This window comes from Marmota marmota, unplaced genomic scaffold (assembly GCF_001458135.2).
Source record: "Marmota marmota marmota unplaced genomic scaffold, marMar, whole genome shotgun sequence".
NCBI classification, from domain to species: Eukaryota; Metazoa; Chordata; class Mammalia; order Rodentia; family Sciuridae; genus Marmota; species Marmota marmota.
This window is the reverse complement of record NW_025999949.1, coordinates 10,218,715-10,246,152: the sequence shown is the minus strand read 5'-3', so window position 1 is coordinate 10,246,152 and position 27,438 is coordinate 10,218,715. Positions and strand designations below refer to the sequence as shown.

At 35.5% G+C, this 27,438-nt stretch overlaps 1 protein-coding gene across 2 annotated transcripts in view; it reads left to right on the top strand.

Moving 5' to 3' along the window:
- The first annotated feature begins 23,224 nt into the window (after positions 1–23,224).
- The window catches only part of Kcnv1 (potassium voltage-gated channel modifier subfamily V member 1), an 8,642-nt gene continuing 4,428 nt past the window's right edge, over positions 23,225–27,438 (top strand). Inside the window, exons 1-3 of one of the 2 annotated variants that reach the window (XM_048802031.1) lie at positions 23,225–23,999; positions 25,128–25,609; positions 26,451–26,980. In XM_048802031.1, coding sequence (XP_048657988.1) covers positions 25,143–25,609; positions 26,451–26,980 — 997 coding nt within the window. In that variant the 5' untranslated portion in view covers positions 23,225–23,999; positions 25,128–25,142. Of the gene's footprint in view, positions 24,000–24,911; positions 25,610–26,450; positions 26,981–27,438 lie in introns of both variants that reach the window. The other variant, XM_015486510.2, reaches the window with a different exon arrangement.

The following is a 27,438-nucleotide window of genomic DNA, read 5'->3' as shown; positions in this document are numbered from 1 at the left end:
ATGAGAAAGCATATGTAAAACCCCAAGCCAAAATGAACTGGAAGAGTAGAAAATCAGTATTTATTATCTTAATAATCAGTAGATGTACAATACACAAAATGACCCCTAGTTGATAAAATATATTCTATCACCCTCAATTCCATTTAAAAAGAAAAGAGTTGTTGAATACCTAAGTAAATGACAGTGCTTCATTGTTTTCACATCCATTGTGTTGTGAATTCCTCAATGTGACTCTTCAGAAAAAATAAAATACAATATTCCAAGTCAGTAGTATATAGTGCTAACCTAAGAGGTTAAAAATTGCCTCCATTCTCCAACAAGGAAACAAATAACCCAATACTTTCCACCCAGTTCTGACCTAAGAGTCTACAATATCAGCTTTGTTTCTCTCTGGCTTCCTGAAGACTGACTCCCATCACCAGCCACAGTAATTACACAGACCAAGAAGTTCATGACCAACTGACGACTTACGACGAAACAATCGGTCATCAGTGCTCTTCATCCCCTGGGAAGGCAACAGTACCTAAGAAATACTCAGGAAAAATTAGTCAAAATGTACAAGACTACACTGGATGTCATCTTTGTATTTGGATTCAGAACTCATTTTGGAGGTGACAAGACAAACCTTTGGCATGATTTATGATTCCTTGATTTATGCAGAGAAAAATGAACCCAAACATAGACTGGCAAGACTTGTTCTATGTGAAATGGAAAAGACTTCAAGAAAACAGCAAGCGGGATACAAAAACAGAATAAGAAAATCAGGGGAACTGATTCTGCAGTGATTGTGTGAATTTTTCAAGAGGATTAATTAATAAGCTGAAAAACTTAAAAAAAAAAAAAAGCCCTCAACATCATTCTATAAACCTCCATAGTTGTCACTGAATCACTGAACCTAGGTGACATGCAGTTTCTGAAGGCAATCAAAGGGCCTACCTCACTACATTTTACAAATGTCAAGTAGTGGGATTCAGGTTGTGCTTCACTGGAAATTCTGGCACATCATGAACTTCTGACTCAATTAGTAACAGTTCATAAAATACTCATTGCTATGTGAATTACATTTTTTTAAAAATTATCCTATTGGGCAAGGAGCAAAACATGATTGAAACTGGGGTCAATGTAAATGGCATTTCTGCAACCATAACTACTGAATTTTTGTTATTTGGTACAGATGAAAGAAGGAGGGTAACTTCAGATCAAGAACTTGGTTTATAGTTTATTTCTACCCTTCAATTAAGAAAATCTGTTGCCATAGAAATGAGACTGCACTAATCCTTTGGGGGAAATTTTTCCACTGAAAAAAGATAGGATTAGGAAATATTAAAGTACTTCTGAATTTCTGTAGTTGACTGACTTACCTGAATTTAAAGAAACCCATGATGATTTGGTTAAAGGAAATCAAACGGCATAAACCTTCAATTACAGAATGAACAAGAATCTAGTATATAACATTCTTAGGAAAGAATGTGCTACTTAACTGGCTTGTGGCAGTCACACATACATAGATCAAATCACCACATTGCAAAACTTGAACATATACATCTTTCAATATATAAACCTACCAATTACGTATTTAAAAATTTTTTTAAATGCACTTAAGTGACATACTCACTAAGCCAGTCAGTTCCAGATTTGGAGTTTGAACCCAAAAGATGTTAAAAAATTCAGGATGAAGTATAATGCAGGGAACAAGAAATTAAAGGCAAGTTTTTAGAGGGAAAAAAAAGAAACTTAAAGACAATAAAAGTGTAGAATTGAGATAACTGGAAAGGTGAAGGGCGGCAAAATAGTGTAGTGGTTAGATTCTGGATGCCAGCATGAAACTCTCTGAATTTTAAATTCATCTTTTATTTGCTCTGGGACTTTAGTATGTTTCTTAAAAAGTCTAGGCCTTATGCTCTTTGCCTGTAAAGTATGGTGATTATAGTAGTACCTTTGGGTTATTGTGAAGATTCAGTGAGTTCATGGCACACTATTCATAGAAGAGTGCATTGAATATAAGAAGTTCTTAATTATTAACAGGTTGACATCATTTGAGTTTGAAAGTAATCAGCTTCTTTATTTTTAATGTATGTATATTTTATTAGTGTATTTTAATTATGGCTTTCATTGTGATATATTTGAACATACAAGTACTTGGATTTTAGTCACACCCCATTACCCTCTATTGTTCTCTCTCCCTTCCTCTTCTCTAATAGTCTTCTTGTTACTTTTTGTGACAACTTTTCCCCCTAGATTCTACATATTAGGGAATATATCAATTCTTTCTGAATTTGACTTAATTTAACTTTATAATCTCCACTTCCATCCATTTTTCTGTGAATTTTCTGCAAAACTTACATAATTTTATTCTTCTTTATGGCTAAGTAATAATCCATTGTGTGCAATGGATCATTCTATATCCATTCATCTGTTGATAAGCATGTTTGCTGCTTCTTTGACTTGGTTATTGTGTATTATGCTGTGACAAACCTGAATACAGAGATACCTCTATAATATGCTGATTTTAATTCCTTTGGTTATACATTCAGGAGTGGTATAGCTAGATCCTATTTTTAGTTTTATGAGGAACTTTCGTTAGATTTCCATGGTGACTATACTAATTTACATCCCCAACAACAGCATTTAAGTGTCCCTTTTTCCTTGTGTTCTCAAAAGAATTTATTTTTTTAATATTCTTGATGATAGTCATTCTGAGTGAAGTGAGATGGAATCTCAATGTAGGTTTTATTTGCCTTTTCCTGATGACTAAATATGTTGAACATTTTCTCATAATGTTATTGGTCATTGTACTTCTTTTAAAAAACTGCTTATTCTGGTCATTTGTCCATTTATTGATTGGGTTGTTTGTTCTTTTCATGTTAAGTTTTTGAGCACTTTATATATTCTAGATATATATCATCTGTCAGAGGAGTAACTGGCAAAGATCTCCTCCTGTTCTGTAAGCCATCTCTTCGCTATTTTGGATCTTTCCTTTGTTGTGAAAAAGCTTTTTAATTTGATTAAGGCTCATTTGTCAATTGTTGTTATTATTTCCTGAGCTACTGGAAATTCAATCACAAAGTTATTGCCTAGTCTTATATTTTTAAATATTCCCCTGTATTTTCTTCCAGCAGTTTCAATAGTTTGGGCTTTGCATTTAGCTCTTTGATACATCTTGAGTTGACTTTTGTACAGGGTAAGAGATAGAGTTCTAGTTTTAATCATCTACATAAGAATATCCAATTTTTCCAGAACTATTTGTTAAAGAGGCTCTCTTTTTACCAGTGTATGTATTTGGTACTTTTGCCAAGGATTAGATAGCAGGAAATTCCATAGAGCAAGAAGATAACTTAAGGAAGATTTTTTAAATCATTCTAATATTTAAGAGATTATTAATATTCAGGTCCTGTGAAGAGACTATTAATGAAAAACGTTCAGAGAATTAAGGAGAAATATTGAAGAGACAATGTCATAAAAGCCAACTGTTTTCAACAGCTAAAAATTTTAGAGAGAGAGGCAAATTCTTAAGAATTTTATTATCCTTTAAACTTGTGTAGCATATTTTGATTGTCTTATTAATACTGAGTTAAGTAAAATCTTTGACAAATGTTTATTTATATTCGTATGAGAGTCATTAATTTACCATTCAAAACACATCAGATCATACATGTAAAATGACTGAATTTTTTATGTAGCCTATATTTTATTAAAGCTTGAAACACATTAATTTCAAAGAATGCTAAACACACCCACTCACCCCACCTCCCCCCACACACCCCTATCTGTTCCTCCACTAGAGATGCTGAAATGAGTTTACAAATAAATGTGCAAATGGTAAACATCTACAAAACAATTATCAATTGCTTTTCTCCTGGAACTGGTAAATATCTACAGAACAAAAATCAATTGCTTTCCACCTGACAAATCTGCATTTCCACAGACAAGAAAGGTGGAAATTATTTGTCTTACTATTGTTTTTTCTATAATTTACAGGTTAAAAATTTCAAAGAAAATGGCAAAACACAAACCCCCCACAATCTTATAACTCAGAATGGTGTCCTCTAAATAATGCTTATATTTACAGTAAAACACTCAGCAATCTTTATTCTATTTTTAAAAACTTCTCATTTTTATACACCACTGCTATAATCAAAATGTAGAATATATCTGTTTATCATAAGATTTAGCATCTCTCTTATGTGATCCATGAAATACAGGAAGCAAATGAGGTAAACCCCATAATACAGCCTTAAGAGTTTCCAGATTGTGAGGCCTGGAGGGAAACCCAAGTGAAACATGGTTCTCAGCCAGTTAAACAGAGCTGGGACTACAGAGAAGCAAAGCAAATCAAATGTACCAGGACTTAAAAAAGAAAGTACATCATGATGAACTGGGGATTAGCGTAATAACATAACATTGATCTACTATTCAAGAACCAGTGTAATTCACCACATCAAGACTAAATTAACAATGTATATAATCATCTCAATTGACATAGAAAGTCATTTGAAAAATATTCAATACCCATTCCTGATTAAATATGATCATATTAAAAATGGAATGCTAGTAAATGACAAACGAAAACCATTGTATCAAACTACAAAAAAGGAACATTCTTGACCTAGAAAAATGTATCACAAAAAATTCTCAACTACTTATTGGTGAAAGACTGGATGCTTTCTCCCTAAGATGATGGGCATTGACACTCTTCAATTTTATTTAATATTCTGCAACAAGTCACAGCCAGTGCAATAAGTCAATAAAATTCATCCATTTTAGAAAAGAAGTAAAACTTTCTTTATTCGCAATTGACTACATAGATTATCTTATGGAAACAATGAGAGAAATAAAACAGGAACTGAGGATGTAGTTTAGTGGAAGAGCACTTGTATAGCATGCATGAGACCCTGGGTTCAATTTTCCAGCATTGCAAAAAGGAAAAGAAAAAAAAATAAAACATATACCCACACAAAGACTTGTACATTAATGTCCATAAGTGCTTTATTCATAATAACTCAACACTGGAAAAATTCAAATGTACAGCAAAAAAGTGGGGGGGATAAAATGGTATATTCCTTAAATGCCATACTATTCAGCAACAGAATAAAATTATGTATACACACTACAAAAAGGATAATTCTTAAAACAGTATGCTTATAGAAGCCAAATACCAAAAAAATATGCATACTCCATATATTTTAAAGTTATGTAAAATTTTAGATAATGCAAACAAATCTATCATAATAGGAAGTAGAAAAAATAGCTGCCTGTTTTAGTCAGCTTTTTAACTACTATGACTAAAGGATCTCACCAGAACAACTGTAGAGAAGGAAAAGTCTATTTGAGGGCTCACAGTTTCAGAGGTCTTAGTGCATAGAAGGCTGGCTCCATTTTTCAGGGTATGGGATGAGACTGAACATCATGGTGGAGTGTGTGGCAGAGGGAAACAGCTCACATCATGGTGATCAAGAAGCAGAGAGAGAGGCTCCACTCTCCAGATACAAATATATACACCAAAACCACACCCACTGAGCTGTGTCAATGGTGACTAGGGTCCCAGTATTCTCAGCCTACTTCACAGCAGCACTGGATTAAAGCTTCCCCTCCATGTGCATGAACTGGGTGAAGAAGGAAGGGAGGTGTTGAACTCTTGCCCACACTTAACCTGGAATTCAGCCTTGCAACACAGAGCTGAAAACAAGAATTGATGACCTGCCCTTCAAAGATGCCATAGCCCTTGACAAGCAGCTGGGAGCCAATGGAGCCCCAGTCCTCTTTGACCACACCTGCCCAGAGTAGTCTCCATGACACTAGGCTAGGCTGAGACAAAGTGCCAGAGACTTACTGTACTTACAAAGATTTAATACATTTTCTTGAACAAATATCTCTCCATTTGCCTTATATGTTTAGGATAATTTCCAAAGACTTTCCATTTTAAGTATTGAAAAAGTAACTCTCACCTGTTATGGTTTCCCTGGAAGTGGTCCATGAGCTTCTCACACTATCATTCTTGAAATGGAACTAACCTTCCATTTTGTTACATGGCAAGAAATACAGCTATAAGTGTGATTTCAAAAATTGCATATTTTTATTGAATCGCCATGCATTTTTCCTCTGTAAGCTCACAATTAAATTTAAGAAGTATTTCTTTTTTATACTCACGTGATATTAAATGAACGAAAACTTCAGTTTTTACCTGGCTGCAATTTTTGAAAATATTTTATACTCTTAACATACCAATGTAAGGTGTACTTGAAATATAATTTTGACAAGAACTCTCAATCATTTTCACCCCATACATAATTGTCATTTTTAAGGGGAGACAGGAAGTTCAAATGACAAAGTTAATTCAGTCAAGTGAAATAGACTTTTGTCTTATATTACAGAAAGATGAGTTACAGAAGAGCTGTTTCAAATTTCTTCCCATCCCAATGTGCTGTCAACACCATTCTGTAGTCTGCTAAATCCTTTCAATTACAAGACTCAAATTAGCAGCAATTTAACACGAACATCTTACTAATTAATGCATATTCCCCTAGTCTATTCAATAGACCTCAGCTCTACAAAACATACTGGCCAATTTACCAAACTATCTTATTCTATGAGATTTACATCATCAAACAATAACACCCTGCAAAACTAGCCTATTTAAATGATTCTTTTTTTCTATTCAATTTGATGAGCACTGAAATTAACCCCAAAGGTTAATCATAGCTAAAATTCAGAATTAGGTTAAATTTACCTTTGATGCTTTCCCAATTAACCTCACTGATTTTTTTTCTCAGCTCCTAACACTCTTTTCTCTAAATGTAATGTCATTAGATAGGCTTATCTTCACTTGAAGAGTACCCACATTCCAAAATTGTACCTCTTGGACTTGTTTTCATATTGAGGGTAGCCCAGTTTCAATTGACTGATGCCAACTCACACAAAGCTGTAAGTAGACAATAGTAGTCCAATATTTTCCTTTTCTCAAGGCTACGTTTACAAGCAGACACATTGTTGTATACGATGCAAAACATTGATGTGAGGCATTCAAAACTGAATGAAATAAAAATCTCTAAGTTTGGTGAGCTTGAAAGATAATGAGTTCACTAACAAATCTAGTATCTGTTTTTATTAAGCCTCTACTACGTACCAGACAATATGCTAAGCTTTTATTTATACCATCCTTTCTAAACTTCCCAGCAACCTGATAAAGTGGTATCATCATTATTATCCTCATTTTATACAAAACTAATTCTCAAAAAGCAAAGTCACATATCTATTAAGAAACCTCATCAGGATTTTATTCCATGTCCATCTGTTCCCAATCCTAGATTAACAATGTATAACTGAAGTTCTGAAGTTCTGTGATACATTGTTTGTAATATGATAAAAGTTCTGAGATGAACTAAATTTAATTACAAAGACCAGAGGTGAAGGGGAGAAAGAGATAAAGGAAGTTAATCCAAAAGTCTGCTTACATTGAAACCTGGAATGAAATCCCATCACAGTAAACCACCAAGGTCAGCTTGCCCTGTTAATTTACAAACCCTGTAGACTATTAAACCCCAGTCTTCCAAAAGCAGCAGTGACTTCTCCTTATAGACTGTCCCCATCCCAAAGCTTTCCCCACCTCACATATGCTGCCCCTCTTAACTACAGCTATTTATATTACAGCACTTTCCATTCCCAATATTTTAAAAATTCTCTGTTCCTGTGAAAGTTTTCCAACTTCTACCTAGCCCTGCTGCTGGTAGTTGTGGAAACTTGTCCCAGGACCTGGTTCTTTTGTTTACTGGCTGGCATCTGCAATGTCTCAATATACCCTTTTATTCCAGAGATCTTTGGGGGGTCTTAAGAGTTTTGGTTTAACAAATACAAAAAAAAAATTACAGTAATAATAAAAAGCACTCAATTTGTTCCAAGCACTGTACTAAGTGTTTCATGTCTTATCACAAGTACTGTTCCTGGCAACCCTATTATGTAAGCACCATTACTATTTTAGATTTTAAAATGAGGACACTAAGACTTTGGTTATTTGTGCAAGGAAATGCAACTACTAAGTAAGGGAATTTGTTTTTTAATTCAAGTTGAGAAAGAACAGTTGGAGACTATATCAATAATCTGATAAATTTAGAAAAAAAATTAAGAGAACATAAATTAGTATTTATATCAGAAAATCCATTCACTTTTTGGAAAAAAAAAATGTTGAGGACATACTGAGTGCTTACTAAATACTGATCTCCAGTGTTAGGGTAGGGAATAAGACGGAAAACCAGAAACACTCTCTCTCTCTTTGCAATGGGTTTCATTCTCCCTTGGATTACAGATGAGTAAGTAGGTAACGGCTGTGGTGGGATGAACTCAGAGGAACTGTGACACAACAAGGGAGGAAAACCCAACTTAGGTGACCAAGAAAATGAAATACCTAGGCATAAACAGATCAAAATAAAGAGGAAACTCATTCGATATAGATAGTGTGAAGGCCTAGGTGCTAAAGAATTGAATATGTGTTCGTGTCATCTCATGTCACTGTGATAAAATACCTGAGAATATCAACTTAAAGAATGACAGACTTACTTTGGCTCATGGTTTCAGAGGTTTTAATCCATGGTTGGCTGGCTCCATTGCCATGGTCTTGTGATGACGCAAAGCAACATGGAAGAGAGAGAGAGTGGTAGGCCAGAACTGCTTGCCTCATGGGAACCAGCAAGCAGATAATGAGGAAGAATGTAGGGACAAGATATACCTGTCCTAAGGGATGCTCCCTGTAATCTACTTTCTCCAAGTAAGCCCCACCTTTTACAGTTTCCATCATCTCACAATAATTCATTCAATAATTAACTCATCGGTGGATTCATCTGTTAATGACATCATGATCCAAACATTTCTCCAAAGTTGTACCACTGAAAATTGCTACATTGGGAACCAAGCCTTCAATACATGAAGCTTTGGAGTATATTCAAAATCCAAACTGTAACAGGACTCATCCTCAAAAGTAGGGGGAATTTCGGATGGCCAGAAGAAAAGGGTGAAAGATGAAGTGGGAGAAGAGTCCTAATCCACATTGGGAGCCTTGATTAAAAAAAAAAAAAAAATGGGAAAGTATCCTGAAAGGAGTATGAAATCCTAGAAGTGTTTTAAGCAGAAGACCAGCCCAGGCAAATGTCCCATTTAGAAAGACCACTCTGGCTACTAAATGGAAAATGTGTTGGAAATTGGCAACAAGTAAAATTTTGACAGAGAAGTTAATTAGGAGAGTTTGGTGCTATATTATGAAAAATAGGGTAGTTGCTTAACAAAGATAGTTGGTAGTGAGCACTAAGATAAAGGGAAATTTACTGTACCTTTTGTTAATCTTTTATTGTTGCTCTTGCAGGTGACCTAGCTAGGTATCAGACATAATTAATGGCTCTTTGAGTATTTTTTATCATTAAAGATGACTCTTCCATCCACTATAGCTAGTAAGACTTTCTATGGAATTTTTGTACATTTAAAACTTTTAAAACTTTTAAGTAGCAGACATCTTATTGATAAATTAGGTTTTTAACAGCAATTTGAGCAATTTGAACTATAATTGTATGTTTAATCTTTTACTTTGATGTTTCAAATAGTTTAAGGTTGGATTACATGTATGAAACATATAGTTGAAATTTGTAACTCATAAAACTGAGAAACAAGAAGTCTTAAATATTATATGCAGGCCTTAATTTTGGATATAAATTTAAAGGGTAATTAGCTCTGTAGTACATCTTAGAACATCTTGTATTGTTAATTTCAATGAAGTCTATAAAAATATCAAACATTGATCATAATTGACTGATTATTAAAAGACTACCATGAAGCTTAATCTTCACTATCACAACAATTTAGGTTGCTCACAGGTATAGTTTGAAAAAGTAATCCAAGAGAAATGGAATTTAATTTATACCACATTGAAGGATAGATTACACACCAAAAAGAGTATATTACAATACTTTACACTTGACTTCCTACCTGTAGATATATTTGAGTTTCATGATAGGGCATACAACTCATAAGGAAGGGCAGTTCAGTATCTTGTTGTTTTTTTTTAATTCCATTATATATCATATTTTCCCTAAAATAATTTAAGACTGCTTATGCAGATAAAAACAAGACTGAAAAATATAAAGTTTAGGAAATAATTTAATCTAGATGTAAGCCAATCTACTGAAGTTAGGCCATGTTCACAGTTTTATCCTAATATTTCTTAGTTGATGACTTTTGGTGGTTATTTATCATTCCTTTTCTCCACTTCTTCATTTATAAAATAGGAATTAAAATACCTATTTAATATGTTGTAAGAACTAAATGGAATGATGCTGCACATAAAATACTTTGTAGGATAACTAGATCATGATTAGCACTTGATGAATACTGATTGTAATGTATTCAAAAAAGTATGCAAGTAAATCCTGTATACTCCAAAGTCCACATTTCAAAACAAATTCATTAGTGGCAATTATTCCTCTATTTTAAAGTGGAAGTAATTTTATATTGGATATTCTCATAGAGAGGACATTGTACAATAGAAAAGATTGTTCATCTTCAGCAACATCCCTCCAGTAAATGCAAAGATGAGTAGCTTAAGGTTCCTTCTTAGAAGATTCATTGACATAGACGAGCAAAGGTACACCAAAATGTAAGCTGGTTAAAGAAAATTCTACATTAGCCCATTTTGGCATGATTTCAATGAATACCTCCATAATTGTCTGACTAAATCAAAGTATAATTAGAATATAATTATGATTATAATAATAAAAGACTGAGTATGTTTTAGGCAGATCTCCATAAATATTTTTTCAGCATTTCTAAGCATTTAAAAGGTGTTCAAGAGCATTGAGCTTGAGTACTTACTTTTTTAATTGGTATAACATAAACCCTAAATTTAAATGTTTCTGAAGATTATCTAAGCTAGAAAAAAAGCATTGGAAAAGAAGACATATCCTTTCAATATTCTAGGAAAGAATCATAAACAAGTACCACAACCAACCTATCTATTAGTAATAGCCTTAGCTCCTGCCTAAGCTATATATTTATATAAATAATTTTTTATAAATATAAATAAACATATTATGTGAACATATTTTGTATATATGTATGTATATATTTATATACATACAAATATTTCCAAACCTGATTTTGATGAATGCTTTATTTCATAGTAATATATTAGGGTCCAATAATCAATTATTCACACAATTAGCAAACATTTATGGAGTGCCAGTTATGAGACAGGCCCTTATTAGGTCCTGATAACACAACTGTGTACAATAAAGACAAGACCACTATCTCCTGGGGCTTACATGATTATTCTGGAGAGAGATGAGTAGGTATTAGGTATCAAAAATACGCCTTTCTTCTGTTGCCTGTAACTGATGTCAAATAAGACAGGAAGCAGATGATCAAGATGCACAACCTGTGTGGTCACCATGTACTGCTGGGAGAGATGAGTGAAAAGGGTAGAAGGTTGGAAGGCCATGGAAAGAAATTTAAATTTTATTCTGTATGCAATGAAAGGGGATTTGAAGGCTTTTAGCTAGGAATAAGTGCTACATGATTGAAATGGTTTAAATGTCATGATGGAGACCAGAAATGTGGTGGAAATCAAGACTTTTTTTTTTTTTTTTTTAAAGGAAGCCTCTATTGGATACCAGGGATTGATCCCAAAGTAAACTAACAAACTAACAGTAAATGTTTTAGTCAGCCTTTTTGCCCCTGTGACTAAAGGACCTGACCAGAACAATTTTAGAGGAGGAAAAGTTTATTGGGGGCTCACAGTTTCAGAAGTCTCGATCCATAGAAGGCTGGCTCCATTCCCCAGGGCTCAAGGTGGGGCAGAACATCATGGTGGAAGAGTGTGGCAGAGGGAAGTAGCTCAAATGAAGAACAGAAAGCAGAGAAAGACTCCACTGACCAGACAACAAAATATATGCCCCATAGCCACGCCCCCAATGAACCACTTCCTCCAGCCACACCTTACCTCAGTTACCACCAATTAATCCCATCAGGGATTAATTTACTGATTGTGTTAAGGCCATAACCCAATAATTTCTCCTCCAAACCTTCTTGCATTGTCTCACATCTAAACCATAACAGTGAAGAAGTAGAGGAATGAATGGATTTAAAATTTTTTGGAGAGGGAAAAAAAGCTCTCTAATTTCATTTAATTCAAATACATTCTATTTTTTAAAAGACACATATTTTACAAAACACTTTCTAATAATATGTAAGACCTCCAGAAGGTTTAGGACACGTTAATGGGGATGAATCATACAATACCATATCTACCTCAAATTCTTAACAAACAAGTAGGAAGGACTCTCTATCCTGAGAATAGCCCTTAGCAATAATAAAATTATCTACTCTACAGTTAAAAATTAGGCAGCTTTGATTCTACCTTCAGATCTTACTGGGATAAAAATATGAGAAGAATGGATGAGGTATGTATACCCGAATGTATGAGATATAAGGGGAAACCAAAGTCAAGCAGCCAAAGCCAAAGCAAGAAAGAGAACAGATATTGTTAAGGGTGTGCTAAAGCAGTTTCAAGAAATAAATAAAATCACTGAATTCTTAGAAGGAACAGCAATTGAGCCATGCCAGGGGTGCAGTAATCAGAGACCAACTGGCTCTTTTGTGTCTAAGAATGGGTTTAAAGAGAAACTGATTCTGTAATAGAGGATGAAATCATGAAGAAACTGACTACCTTTTGTGCTTATGATGTGCTCCAGAGAGCCTAATGACAATTGAGAATTTACTAGTACTTCATACAAAGCGCAGTTGCTAAAGATTAGTAACACTTTTGTATTTAATGCCCAGGAAAGAAAAATAATAACAAAACCTTAAAAGTTTTTTAAAATCCCACATATGATTTCATTTGATCCTCATAGATTCCAATCCTCATAGACTTATCAAACAGTCACACCAAAAAAAAATAATAATAATAATTTGGATATCCCAATAGACAGGCCTCATTGCCTTGCCTTTTTCTCTTCATCAGTCTTTAAGGACACACTCCCATCTCATCTGTTTCATCCAGGGAGATTTAGCTGAACTCGGCAAATGCTGTTTCTTAGCAACCTAATCGTGACATCCCATCCACGACCATCTTTTAACCATTCCAGCTTCCTGTTTGGTTTGATGGCTGTTTTTCAGTGAATATGCAAAAAACTTTGCTGGACAATATTTGCAGGTTTTTTGGTCAGTTTTAAATATATTTCTGACTTTCTCACTTTAAGTATCTAGTCTGTCCCTCATTACAGATGACGAAACAAGTGTCAGGGAGCACAATGTACTACTTTCAGTTCTGCATTGCAAATGACATTTTAGCCATATGTTAAAATTTCAGAGTATACTAAAAACCACTCACAGTACATGGTTATCAGTATCTTTGAGCTCCCAAAGTGCACCATCTTTAAAAAAAAAAAAACTATTAAATTTACAAAAGGTGAAAGAGAATGAACAGCAGTAGGCACGCTAATTGTGAAAATTGAAAATATGAGATCAAAGAAAAACTATTAAATCAAAACAAACTTCAAATAAGTCAACCGCTGGCAAAGGTTATTTTGATATTCAATTTGACATTTTACAAAAGAACAAGAGAAGATTGACTAAATAAAAATTCCAAAAGATGACATGAGTCTCTCTCTTCTGATATTGGTATCAATAAAACAGCTAATTTACCTTAGGCATGCTTCAAGGCAGAGAGAACATCTAAAGCATATACTGTATACTGCATGTTGTTATGGTTTCTGTAACTGGTATGATAACTCACACGTCATTGCTATCTTCTGAAATTAAAATATCTCCAAAGCTTCCATCAACTCTAAACCATTCCAAGTCAATTCACATTCAAGAAATAGCCATCATGCAACTCCCTTAATTTTCTCTATAGAAAATAAAATTATTCAAATGTATTGCTCTCATCAGATATAATATATGCCCATTAATAAATGAATGGGTGGGGAAAATAGAAGAAAATTAAATAAATGTAAACAGTAGACTAACTACAGGGAGATATATCACATCCAATGGAGAGAATATTGAATCTGAATGCTTTTAATATGGTGCATTGACTTAAAGAATAAGTATTTTACAAGTTGTAGACAATTCTGACTCTGAAATCAAAGTTTATCAATGAAGTTTAAGGAATTTTGTAAAATTTTTAAGCATATAGTATATGTTTTATTAAATCAAGAGTAAGGTTTGAAATATTCTGTATGAACAATATTTAAAAGTAACTAAAATACATGTGATTATTAATTTGCACTACATTTAGTATTTGTGTGTATTTGTGGTACTGGTCATTGACCCCAAGACATTGGGCATGTATATGTTGGGCAAGAGCTCTACCACTGAGCTACACCCCAGCTCTTTTTCAATTTCACTTTGTGACAAGATCGTGGTAAATTGCCCAGATTGGCCTCAAATTTGCAATCCTCCTGCCTCAGCTTCCAAAGTAGCTGGGATTATAGGCACCCCTTATGTTATTTTATATGCAAACTATCTTTTCATATGGGAGGGATTCAGTTGATAAATACAGTTAATAAAATGAAAGCAAGATTCATAATGTATAGAGAAGTGGACAGAAAAGCACTGAAAACAGTAACTCTTGTTTATACTTTTGGACTTAAAGCCAATAACTAGCGAAGATTGTTCAGGGCATTCTGTTTTTGAGAAAGCTGATCAGAGATATTAAAGAAAATAATTTCAGCTGAAATTTTGGGAGTTAAGGTGTGGAACACATGTGGCAATGTTGTATGAAAAGAACAATCCAAAGGATCTATGTTGTATGAAAAGAACAATCCAAAGGATCTCCATTTTAATGAGGCACCTTCTCAACAGTTAGCACAATAAAGCAATGTTATTTAATGTTTGGTTTGAAAATACATGTGTATTTTTTATGCTGTTTATTGTGCATAATCTATTATTCCTAGGTAAGGTAATTTTTTTAAAAAAATTCAAAAATCTGATATATGAACATATTTTACATAATCACAGTAATTTTCATGACTTTTTTCAGTCAGCCTAAATCCTCTGTCTAGAGAGCTGTGGGAAACCTGGACAATTAATGTGGTCTTGGTTATAGGGATCATGGCTAAGCTATGAAGCTTTCTTCCTAAGGATCTGAGGAATTTGTTTTGTAAAGTATTTTTCACAGAGAGCTATTTGCCTTTGATAAATGCCAATTCTTTATTGCCTGTACATTAAAGGATATTTACTGTTTCTTGTTCCTGGGTAGTAATTGTCAATAACATTCTTCAATTATCATGACAGGTAAAAATATCCATCCCCATCAAACCACACTTCCAAATGTCTCCTTAAGGCTGAAGTATTAACACTTATTGAGAATCCCTGACTTATAAATATCTTACGGTAAAAAAAAAAAAAAAAAAAAAAAAAAAAACAGAAATAGTTATAGGAAAAAAAGGGGAGGGATAGAAATATCTAGCTGATCAGCCACTTGGTTACTGTGTCCTTCAAAAATATATACACACATTGATGATGAACACTGGAAGGTTAAAGAAGGACATTTTGGGAGGAATACGGAGCCCACTAAATGTAGGTTAACAGTGCTATCCATATTAGTGAAAAGCTACAAGGGAGCAGGTGCATGGTCTCTACCCAGCCACTTCCTCTATTGGGCAGGTGTAATTTTGTGGAAATAACAGTAGAAAATTACAGATAAACCTAAGGTAGATAAGCCAAAAGTGGACCCTTCCACTGCTGAGAAGATGAAGAAGCTTTCTGGGCCATCTGTAACCTTGGGCAAAGGAAAAGGAAAATGGCCTAACCATGGTAGCTAGCCTTTCTTCACCATGAATGCCCTAGTAGTCATTAGTGCAGAAAGCCCTTTGACTAACCAGTGATCCTACCCACATGGAGCAGACTAAACAAGAGAACTTTACCTCCCAGGGCTGCACCCTGCTCATTTGGAGAAAGGCATAAAAGATGGCTAAAAGCTGAAAGACTAGGCATTTCCCCCCAAAACTATGCATTACCTAAAGGGAATATTTAAATCATTGCATTACATTGAAACTTGATTGTACTAAAAAGAAGGGCTTACCTTATTCCTACCGTGAAAAAAATTTACAAGAAATAACTGATCAGTAGGAGATAAATGAATTACATTTTCTCTGTATATCTAAAAACATGCACATATTTATACATATGTGTGTATATCTTTATATTAGGTATACAAGAAAGGTTTTGATGAAACCTTACAAATCATAAAAATCCTGCACTTCTTTAATTATTTAAAATTAAGCATAAATTCTATGTTTAAGTTGTACAATTACACAAATCCTTTAGAACAACAGTTTTCAAAGTGTGTTCTATTGATTCCAGGGGTTTGAGGAGATCCTTTGAGGGATTTTGATTTTTTTTTTTTCATTATTGCAAGGCACTACTTTTGTTTTTCACTGACTACATTGCACTTAAGATACAAAAGCAATGAGGGGTAAAAGTGTTTCAGCATGCCTCAAAGCAGTGGCACCAAACTATACCAGTTGTCATTGAGCTCTTGACATACTTCTAGGGGAGAAAGTCAGAGGTGCTTAACAGTGTCCTTGATGAACAATAATAAATATCATTAAGTTAATTAAATATTATTAATTATAATAAATTTCATGGCTTGGTACATATCTTTTAATGATCTAACTAAATTCAGTGTCAGGTCATTTGTTTAACTGAGGTACAAGATGATATCTCCACTCTCCATAGATCATTATTTTACTTGAAAAAAAAAAGATAGTGGTACACAAACTATAGTTTTTCAAAGGACTGTGAATAATTTCTTAAAATTAATCGATGGAGATTGTCACTGTCAAGGAAACCTGACAGTATTGTATTTCTATGACCCAAAGCTTGGTGAATTCCCAATACTTACAAACTGGATTAAATTATTGGTAAAATTAATAAAATAAATTTTTAATTTTTCTCTTTAAATAAAATCTGTCACCTTTGAAAAGATTTGTGTGACTAAGGAACAGCCACTGTGAAATTAACAAACATGTATGGATTTAAAAAAAAAAAATCTTTCCAAGGGCAAGATACATGGATAGATTTTAATATAACTGAATATGAAAAATTCACTGATACAGTGTCAGACTCCATGTCCCAACTAACCTATCAACTGCAGATGTGGTATCTATCAGTGAAGAGTTCACACAATGACATATCCAAACCTTTAAAATGCCCTTCTGTTTTTTAAATTATCTACTGTTTAACACTAGGTTTTCTTCAAACACTTTAACCAAATTATCAAATTGCAGCATATCACACAAAGAATCAGATATTGAGCCAGATATGAAAATCATATGAAAAAGATATAAAACAATGCCACCCTTCTTGACTAATTTCTTGGGAGAAATATATCTTCAAATAATGAATTACTATTTTTTCATGTATTGGCTTTATTACTATTATTTTTCAAAGATTTCATAAACAAATACTTAAAACTTTGTTTTAATTTTTAATATGATAAATAGCAAGATGCAGCCTACGTAAGAAAATTTGTTTGGAATCCCTAATGATTTTTAAGACTGCAAAAGAATCCCAACACAGCACAACCTATTCTGAGCTATAATTTGAGTTTATTATATAAGAAAGTGACCTCCATCAATTCATTAGAAAGAGGCTTACTTACTTTGTGACTCTTATTGCCCTAGGGACAAATTCTAGTTCAGATTGGAGGTGAAAATAGATCATCATTTCACAAAGGGACATGATTCCAATTGCAACAGTGTTTGGCCATGGTGGCAACATTGACAAAGGTCACTTGCTCTTTTATCACCGTCTGACCCAAAGACCTACATGTCTTTCAGGTACTTCCAAACTTATTTTTTAGTTGACATTTAGTTATTCAAGAAATGTTTTTTTTTAAAGAACTGCAACGACAACTGTAACGTGTTACTACCAGAATAAAAGTGAAGCCAGTTACAAGTTTAATCATTTTCAAATATGAAGTCTTTTAACATATGCTGAAAAAAAACTATACTTTCCTATTTATTAAACAGTATGAAATGAGGAAACATAATGTTAACACATTTATGGCTTAATTTTATAAAAAAATTAAAATACTAGCTTTGTACATACATAAAAATATATATTCATCTATAAAACATCTGTTATCCTCAAAACTTCCATTTGTTTAGTCAGTAATTACCTATTCTTGATTTTTCTTAAGCTTCTGCTATCAAACTTAAAACATGTGTGGCCTAGAGTCATTATAAATATTGAACCTATTATGAAGTTGATGATTTCCTACATACATTTCAAAACACTATTTTATTTTTATTCTTTTATAAATTATCTAATTGAGACTTATTTCCATTTTCTTTTAAATAGTAGGCAATATGAAACTAGATACTTCTTACTACCACTAGGAAAGTAAAACATTCGAAGTTACTAAAATAGATAAACTGGACCATATAGAAATCAAACAAAAAAAGCAGATGTAGGACAAATTTTCTATGCTTTGACATCGTTCTGGATACCCATTTGGTTTAGATTTCCGGGAAATCTGTTTGTGGGAGAACTGTGAGGCTAGGTCTAAAACTGAGATGTCAATCAGAGGCACTGCTGTAAGGAAGAAGCCATATGGCTTACTGCTATTCTTCAGGTTGGAAGAATGACAAATTTGTGAATTCACTTGCCACCAATATAATTTTCTCTGCTGTGTAGAGAAAATATACTCTGGAATACACAAACTGATCTCAGGATTTTTTTTCCAAATCAATAAGATTTGTGTGTACTAATTCCAAACCTTTATTTATATTCTTGGTATCAGTGAAAAAAAGGATAAGAAAGTGGAGCACACAGCTAAGTGTAAAAAGCATTAACTTAGGAAGTCAAACAAAATTGGTTGATCCCACTGATGTAATGGTTTTAATATATAAAATATTTATGTGGATTAATGTTCTGTGTGCTTAAACTGAGATTAGATAAGTATTATGATACTGGAATAATGTGTTTTATATGGCTTCACAAGTCTGTTAAAAATATTTTAGCATAGATTTTCAGCATATGTGTCCTAAAAAGTTCCTTCATATTTTTTTTTCTGTAATTAAATCAGGTTTAAAATGCCATGAGCATGCTATTTAAAGGAAATATACTACATAACTAAGAACCATTTTGTAGAGAAAAATTGCATTTCTCCTTATCTCTACTATTTTCTTATAGTGTCTCTAATGTCTCACTACTTTTCTTGCATATAATGACAATGTGATCCACTGATTTAGTAAAGTGCACTTGATTGTTGATTTTCATGTGTGTTGTATGTGTATTCATATGTGATATATATGATGTATATAATAAATAAAATATATAGAATATGTATATATTCTATTTGTATAGACTTATAACTTTCCAGAAGCTTATAGAAATACACTGGTATAAATATTTATTGATTGATAGACTTTTAAATACTGATTTGATTGCAGGAAAACCAAAGAAATATAACATAAAAAAACTTGCAACACATATAGAGTGCAAAGATTACCTTTCTTCCTTCCAATTACAAAGTGAATTCAAGTTTAAGTACTTGATTCTACACATTTTCTTGATAGTTCAGGAAAATCTGACTTGTGTGTTTTGAATAACATAGTGGCATAATGAAATGTATAACATGATCAATCCAATCAGCTATTTTCTTTTGTTGATTAAGAGAAAAATTCAAATTATGGAAATGTGAAATCACAGGCAATATGTTGGTCATTGTCTGTAAAATATAGTCATTTCTTCATTATTTGTTGAATGAATAAGTTCTCTCTCTCTTTAAAATTACTTGAAAAGAGAAAAACATCTCTAATAGTCATTGCTCATTATTGTGCTATTTTTTATATTGATGGTCTTCAAAGAAAATACGGGCTTGGAATCAAAGGTGTTTGAGACTCTATCTCCTATCTGTGTGACATGAGAGAACATAGGCCAACACTCTGAACTTGATAACTTAAAAAATCAGAATAATACCAGCGGCTTCTTTGCACGGTTATGTGAAACATGCACAAAATGAGATAATGTTTGTAAAGTTCTTATCGCTTAATAAGTATTACATAAGTTATAGGAGAGGGATATCAGAAAAACATTCCTAAGACATAATAATAAAAGGCAATAATAATAATAATAATATGACAGTGCACTTAACATTTCACATGGATTATCTCATTTAACTTTTAAGCAATAACATAAATTACTATTGTTACCTCTATTTTAGAAATGATTAAAATAAGACCTAAGAACTTGTTAATGTCACAAGTCAATAAAGGGCAGAACAGTGATTGAATAAGTAAAGATAGCAGCTATTAATATCATATTATTATCCTCATCATTGCCATCATCGATGCTTGCTGCTATCTCTGTAGCAGACTAGGCTATAAAAATGAGCTCTTGGGTACTTCCAAAGATAACTGCCTCCCCTTGGAAGGAATCCAGAACAAGCCCACATTAAGCTAAATTCTGCATTAGAGTGGGCTGTCGTACAGTTGGGAGGATTTATTCCAAGCACCTAGAAGGCACATGAAAGATGAATAGATAAAATTCATCAGACTTTCTTTTTTCTTTAAACGTATCTCAATGCAATGAAGAGAAGGAACATGAAACCATTTTGTCCATACACAAAAGCATTTTTAAATGTAATTATAACTGAGTTATCTAGTTGTCAGTTCCTTGGAAATCAAACACAGGGCCAAAGGTATGTACACTACACATGAAATATGGTCTAGATTGTTGATGGGTGATAAAAATTAAAGAATTGAATATGAATGCATGAGTCTACAATGAAGAGACTCAAAAGGAAAAGTGTAGAGTTTACCCAAATTGAATTCTATGAAGCTCTTTTTTCAAAAGTATCCACTCCTATCTCCTTCAATTACCAAGATAAATGTAAACTTTCAGTATTTTAGATATAAATTAATACCCAAAGTGTATATTTTCCTTAAAAAACATTTCAATGACTTAACATCATGTCTGCATTGTCACTGTAAAACACTGATATAAAAGATGATTTCACAAAATGCCAAAATATACTATTCAAATGGATCATGAAAAACAGAACATAATGTTAATATCCCCATTATTTTATAAAAATCTCAACAAAACATTCTATATTTTGATAATAAAATTTTCTAAAATAAGTCAAATGACTTTCAACTTTTATTTTCATAATCATCACTAGTGTCAGACATTTAAAGTACATCATGATTTTTCTTTTTATTCAATTTGAAAATGTGACTGTTACAAATGGAAATTGATCATTAATGAATTTAGAATACCAATTTTTAAAAAATGAAAGAATTAAAAACACCAGTTGTAGCTGCAGATTCAAAACTCAAATTGATAACGGGTAGACTTGACAGAGGAAGCCAAAAACTAATGATTTCATAACAGGAATCTTGATGGAAAATCACCTGAATATAACATCTCACAAATCGAAAATATGCCTAAACCCATTAAATTGTCTAGTGTTCACATGGCAATGCTGCAAAGCCTCCCACATGACAGTCACTTCCCCCCCCCCATGCCATGTAGGAATGAAATGGAAAGCAAGACCTCACCATCCCCAATACCTGTGAGTAATTCTTCACCTCTTGGCCTACCTTGTGGTGTATCACAGTCAGAATCAGGAACCAGGAAAGGTATCCTGTGAATAGACACAGTTGCTTTTTTATTTTTCACATGCTTGTCACTGGCCTCTGACTCAAACCTAGGTAATCATGGAGGGAAGAGTGTCCATAGATTCAAAGTAACAAGACAAGGAACAAACAAGAGAGTTTTGGTATTTGAAAGACTATACTTTTAAAAAGGCTTTTTATGTTTATATTCTCCCAGTTGTCTAGTCATCTTGTCTCTAATTCTGATTGCCTTAATAAGTGTAGGTTGTTGTATTCATAGTCAAAACCCAAAGTAAGAATTTAAAGTCTTAGCCATAGAGATAGAATCTGGAGTCAAAAAGACCCTGGTTTCAATTCCTCTGTACACCCTCTCACATGTTCACTATGTAAGTTGGAAGTTACTTAGTTCTCATGTATGTCAAAGTCTACATCTATAACCAGGGATGACAATACATACTCCATAGAATCATTGTGAGATGTCAGATGCTTAGCAAAGGGCCTAACATTGAAAGTGGTTAGTATTATAATTACTCCTATAGAACACCACTCATTACAAGCCAGGGTTAGGGGCTTGGAGGCAGTAGAGGAGATCTGCAAGCCTCAATCACCTTTCACAGCCTCAGGTTACTTGTTCAAAATCTCCCTTCTCACCTAGTATTGTCATTCTTCCTAAAATTTTTCTTCCTTCCTCACCATGATTTGTAAAGCTAGTGTAGAACTTTATCACTAATCATGGCACAAATAAGGCTTAACAGAACTATGGACTTTTGCCCTTTGCAATACCTAAATCATCTGTAATGGAGATTTTAGAAGTTTTCCCTCAGCATAAAGGAGAGCTCTACTACCTTATGAAATAATAATAATAATACCTAAACATGATGAAGAATTATTTACTGGGATAATTTTAGCCTCTTTGTGTTTTCTAAATGGAAGTACTTTTTATACAGATGACAGGTAACTAAATGGATAACTATTAAGGCAACAAAACTAGAAATATTATACAATTTCAAATGTTTTGAAATTGCCCTGTTCTTTTCACAAGATAATTTGTAAGCTACATAAGGACAGAGCTCTTGTCTATCTTCTTCCCTGATGCCTCTTAAGCACCTAAAATCATGCCTGGTATATCAAGGAATGTATCTCCTTCTTTAGAAACTTGCAAAAAAAAAATAAATAAAACAAAAGCAGCCATACTGGTTTATTTTTTAAAATCAACAAAAATTATAATTTCCAAGCATTTGCTTATGAAGGCAAACTCTGACCTTGAGTCCTGGGTTCGACTTTGTATTGTGATCCTAAGTAATTCACTTAATTCCTCTGTGTTTCCCCTTTTTAAGATGTGTAGATTTGCTACCTCATAGTGTTGTTATTAAACTAAAATAAGTTAATACATGAGTGAAGAGACTTCAGAACTTTCTGGTATAAAGAAAGTACTCAAGGGCTGGGGATGTGGCTCAAGCGGTAGCGAGCTCGCCTGGCACGCGTGCAGCCCGGGTTCGATCCTCAGCACCACATACAAAACAAAAAAGATGTTGTGTCCCCGAAAACTAAAAAATAAATATTAAAATATCTCTCTCTCTCTCTCTCTCTCTCAAAAAAAAAAAAAAAAGTACTCAATAAATGCGGGGTGTTTTTATTAAAATTGGAAATTTTGCTGAGACATTGAGATTCATGAAATAAATGCAGCTGGGGGTCCCACAGCCAAGTGACAAAGCCAGAGCTAAACCACTACGTTACTGTCTAATATATGGAAAAGATCTCCCTATTGTATCAAGCTACCTGCTCATCCTTGGTACCTGTATACTTTGTAAAATTATTTACTAGAAAAAAAAAAAAGGTGAGTATGATTCACCCTCTTAGAAAATGCAATTGGAAAAAAAATTAGTATTCTGAGATATTTGTTGGAAATAATGAGAAAACCTTGACCCATAACACACAAAGCAGTTCATAGAACTGCCCTAATTCCAAGTTTAGCACACTTAAATAGTCTGGAAATTTTGGCATTTATTTGAACACAGATTGAGGAGAACTGGAATCAAATGCTATAATTCTTGAGATGTCTTCAGCATAATCTAATATTCAGAATCACTGAGCGCCTCACTTCCTCCCTTGGTCTTATTTTCCTCCCTCTTCTCCATCTACCCGTTCAGCTGGAGCTAGGCACCTTGGCTGGAGTCCTCCCTGGCGGGGGCGGCTGATTCCCAGAGCCCAGAGGCCCGGAGCCGCAAAATGGTGAAGGCTCAGCGTGGCAGCAAGTTCTGGCAAAGAGCTGATCTGTGAGCAGTTTCTCTTCCAGACGGGTCAAGTCCGGCTTCACGCATGGACTAGGAGAATTAAAGGTTACTTTATCAGCGGTGCCAGCTGAGCGCAGCCCAGGTGTGCCAGGAGCTGCAGGTGAGTTCCCACTCCACCTTATCTGCCCAGAGTCCAACACGTTGGCTAGGGCGCAGCTCCAAGAGGTCCGGAGGGCACATTTTTAGTCTCACCTGGGAATCTGCTCTAGGCTTCTCCAATTACCGCGAGGTCGCTAATGTTTAAACTCCTGTTCCAACCCAAGTTTAGTGCTATTCCTGGTCTTTCCGCCTCTCTCCTTTCCTAAGCTGAGAGCCTATTCTCCCGGAAAGTTTAAGAATGCACAGTGTCTCAATGCAGGATGGACACCCCAGTGGGTGGGAGCTCCCAATGATGACCTCTAGTTCTTAGTGACCCCCTAGGATTTTAATTAAAACTCATCATATTAGCCTTATATCTCAACAAAGCGGGGTGACTAAAGGAAGAGGGAGAAGAAAATAGAGCAGGAATAACAAATCAGACTGGAATAAGAATGAAGTGGGAAGAAAGGTTGCAGCCCAGGTCGGCAGGTACCCTACCCCACGCGCTCACACCTGGAGCAGACACCCCTATTGAGACTCTACAATATTTACAATGAAAGAAAAGGGGGAAATACAAGCCCTCAAGTTAGCAAGGACTCAGACCCAATTACCACCTCCTCGGCTTTCTAAACTTTGTTTTGATCTCCTGCCTGGAGAAGTGAGTCTCGCCATAGTCTTTGCTTGCGCCAGGCTAAGAGTACGCACCCCTCCTTCTTCCCCCTCCAAGCTACACCTCCCTCTCCCACTCCCTTCCCCAACCCCTCAGCACTCCAAGCAGCGCTACTGAAGATGGGGATCCCAATTCCAGAGTTGGGGGCGGAGGGGTGCGTACATCCGGGAAGAGCCACAGCGACTGGCTGTTTTTCCTGGGGCTGTCCTGGGCTGGGTCTACACATAACAGTTTCCCTTGGCGAAACCTCTCCTCTCCTCTCAGCCTCCCAGCTCTGCCACTTGTGCGCTGCTACCGCGCACTCGCAGCTCCCTAGCGACAAAAAGGGGAACGAGCACAGCGGGTGGAGCGAGGAGGGGTGCGCGAGTGGGAGGCACCTCCCTCGGGAGGCTGGGAAATCCCGACCGTCACCAGGGGCCGTGCCACCGCCCTCGCGGGACCGAGGCTTCCAGCGTGTTCCCAACTTTGTGGCGCCCTCAGGCAGTGGCGGCGGGAATGGAGCTGCCTCATAGCGGCCGGACGCCGCTGGGCTCACCGCTGGACAGCTGCTCCCTGGCCTCTCTCGACTCCAGCGTCTTCTGCAGCGAGGGTGAAGGGGAGCCCTTAGCGCTTGGGGACTGCTTCACGGTCAACGTAGGCGGCAGCCGCTTCGTACTCTCGCAACAGGCGCTGTCTTGCTTCCCGCATACGCGCCTTGGCAAGCTGGCGGTGGTGGTGGCCTCCTACCGCCGTTTGGGAGCCCTGGCTGCAGCGCCCAGCCCCCTAGAGCTCTGCGACGACGCCAACCCAGTAGACAACGAGTACTTCTTCGACCGCAGCTCGCAGGCGTTCCGCTATGTCCTGCACTACTATCGCACCGGCCGACTGCACGTCATGGAGCAGCTGTGCGCGCTGTCCTTCCTTCAGGAGATCCAGTACTGGGGCATCGACGAGCTCAGCATCGACTCCTGCTGCAGGGACAGGTACCCGTGAGGCGCGGTGGCTGGGGGAAGGAGGGGGCGTGAAGTAGGTGTGATGCAGAGAGGAAGGCACAGGTAAAGATGTGAGGCTTTACGTAAGCTTCGCTGAAACCGGGCCTATGAATAGGTGTGGCCGCCTCTGGGCTGGAAGATGAGGTGGGGTTGTGAGGCTGGGAAGCAGGAAAGCCAGATTTTGAATTCAGCTTTTTGAACTTTCTTGTCCCTATTGTTTGAGTGAGTTATGCTAATTTCATGTAAAAGATAAGGAAAGCAAGACTTGTAATAAATATTTGGTGATTGATAGAATAAGTCAGAAAAGCTGTGCTTCGAAAGAAATCTAGGGGTGAAGGTGTTGGTATAGAGCACTGTTACATCTAGGACACTAACTTTTTGAAAAACTTGCATGGAGAACTGCTTTAAATACAGAAGGAAAGTTGGTTCCTTCACTGGATGATAGTAGAGCTTTGATGGGGACTTTGCTGTTATCTTGTCATTACTACCATTTCTTCATGAATAACTTTCCTTTACACACAACAAAGTTCCATATGGCAAACAGCTGTTCTTGTTATCAGAACATGGGTAATAAAAATGCATTGATTCACAGTTGCTTTGTTATGTCTAAAATCCTTTTGCATAAACTCCTACTAAGAAAATGTCACTTTTAAAATCATGATCCTAAGTGAGAAATTCTCAGTTGCTGTGGGCAGGAGACAAACTGGGTAAAGTATGAATAGACTTTTTTTTTTTAACTGAAATAAAAGTATGACCTCCCTGTCAAGTTTCTCTTCTACTTCTGTATTTTTTTAAAAAGTTAAACTAATCACCAAGTTGTCTTCTCTAAAAGATACTTCAGAAGAAAGGAGCTGAGTGAAACTCTAGACTTTAAGAAGGACACAGATGATCAGGAAAGCCAACATGAAAGTGAACAGGACTTCTCACAAGGACCTTGTCCCACTGTCCGCCAGAAGCTCTGGAATATCCTGGAGAAACCTGGGTCTTCTACAGCTGCCCGAATCTTTGGGGTCATCTCCATCATCTTCGTGGCGGTGTCCATCGTCAATATGGCCCTGATGTCAGCTGAATTAAGTTGGCTGAACCTGCAGCTGCTGGAGATCTTGGAGTATGTGTGCATTAGCTGGTTCACCGGGGAGTTTGTCCTGCGCTTCTTGTGTGTGCGGGACAGGTGCCGCTTCCTGAGAAAGGTGCCAAACATCATTGACCTCCTTGCCATTTTGCCCTTCTACATCACTCTCTTGGTAGAAAGCCTGAGCGGCAGCCAGACCACACAAGAGCTGGAAAATGTGGGACGCATCGTCCAGGTTTTGAGGCTGCTCAGGGCTCTACGAATGCTAAAACTGGGCAGGCACTCCACAGGTATTCAAATTTCATTGATGCTTTTTTAATACGTCATTGTTATCAATCATTAGTGATTTGACCACAGTACACAGAAAGCCACTCTGAACTGATATGTGAAACTGACAGTTATCATACTTTACCCAAATATGACCTCTTAAGAGATACTGGGAAGCAAAATCTTAAAAGTTGTTATTGCAGATATAGAGGAAAAGGTATCTCTGACACATTTTCTCTTCATAAGATGTTGAGGAACAATTTGACCATTTGATAACTTCAATTTATTGAAACCCAAGGTCGAGATGATGTACAAAAATTAAAGACTCTGCCTCTAGGTAGTTTTAGACAAAGCATGCATAAATAACACAAATACATGCACAGTAATTATATAATGTTCGGAACATAAGCTAGTTTGTTGTCTATACCTGAGAAGTGTGTGCACACACTCTCTCTTCATAATATATATATATATATATATA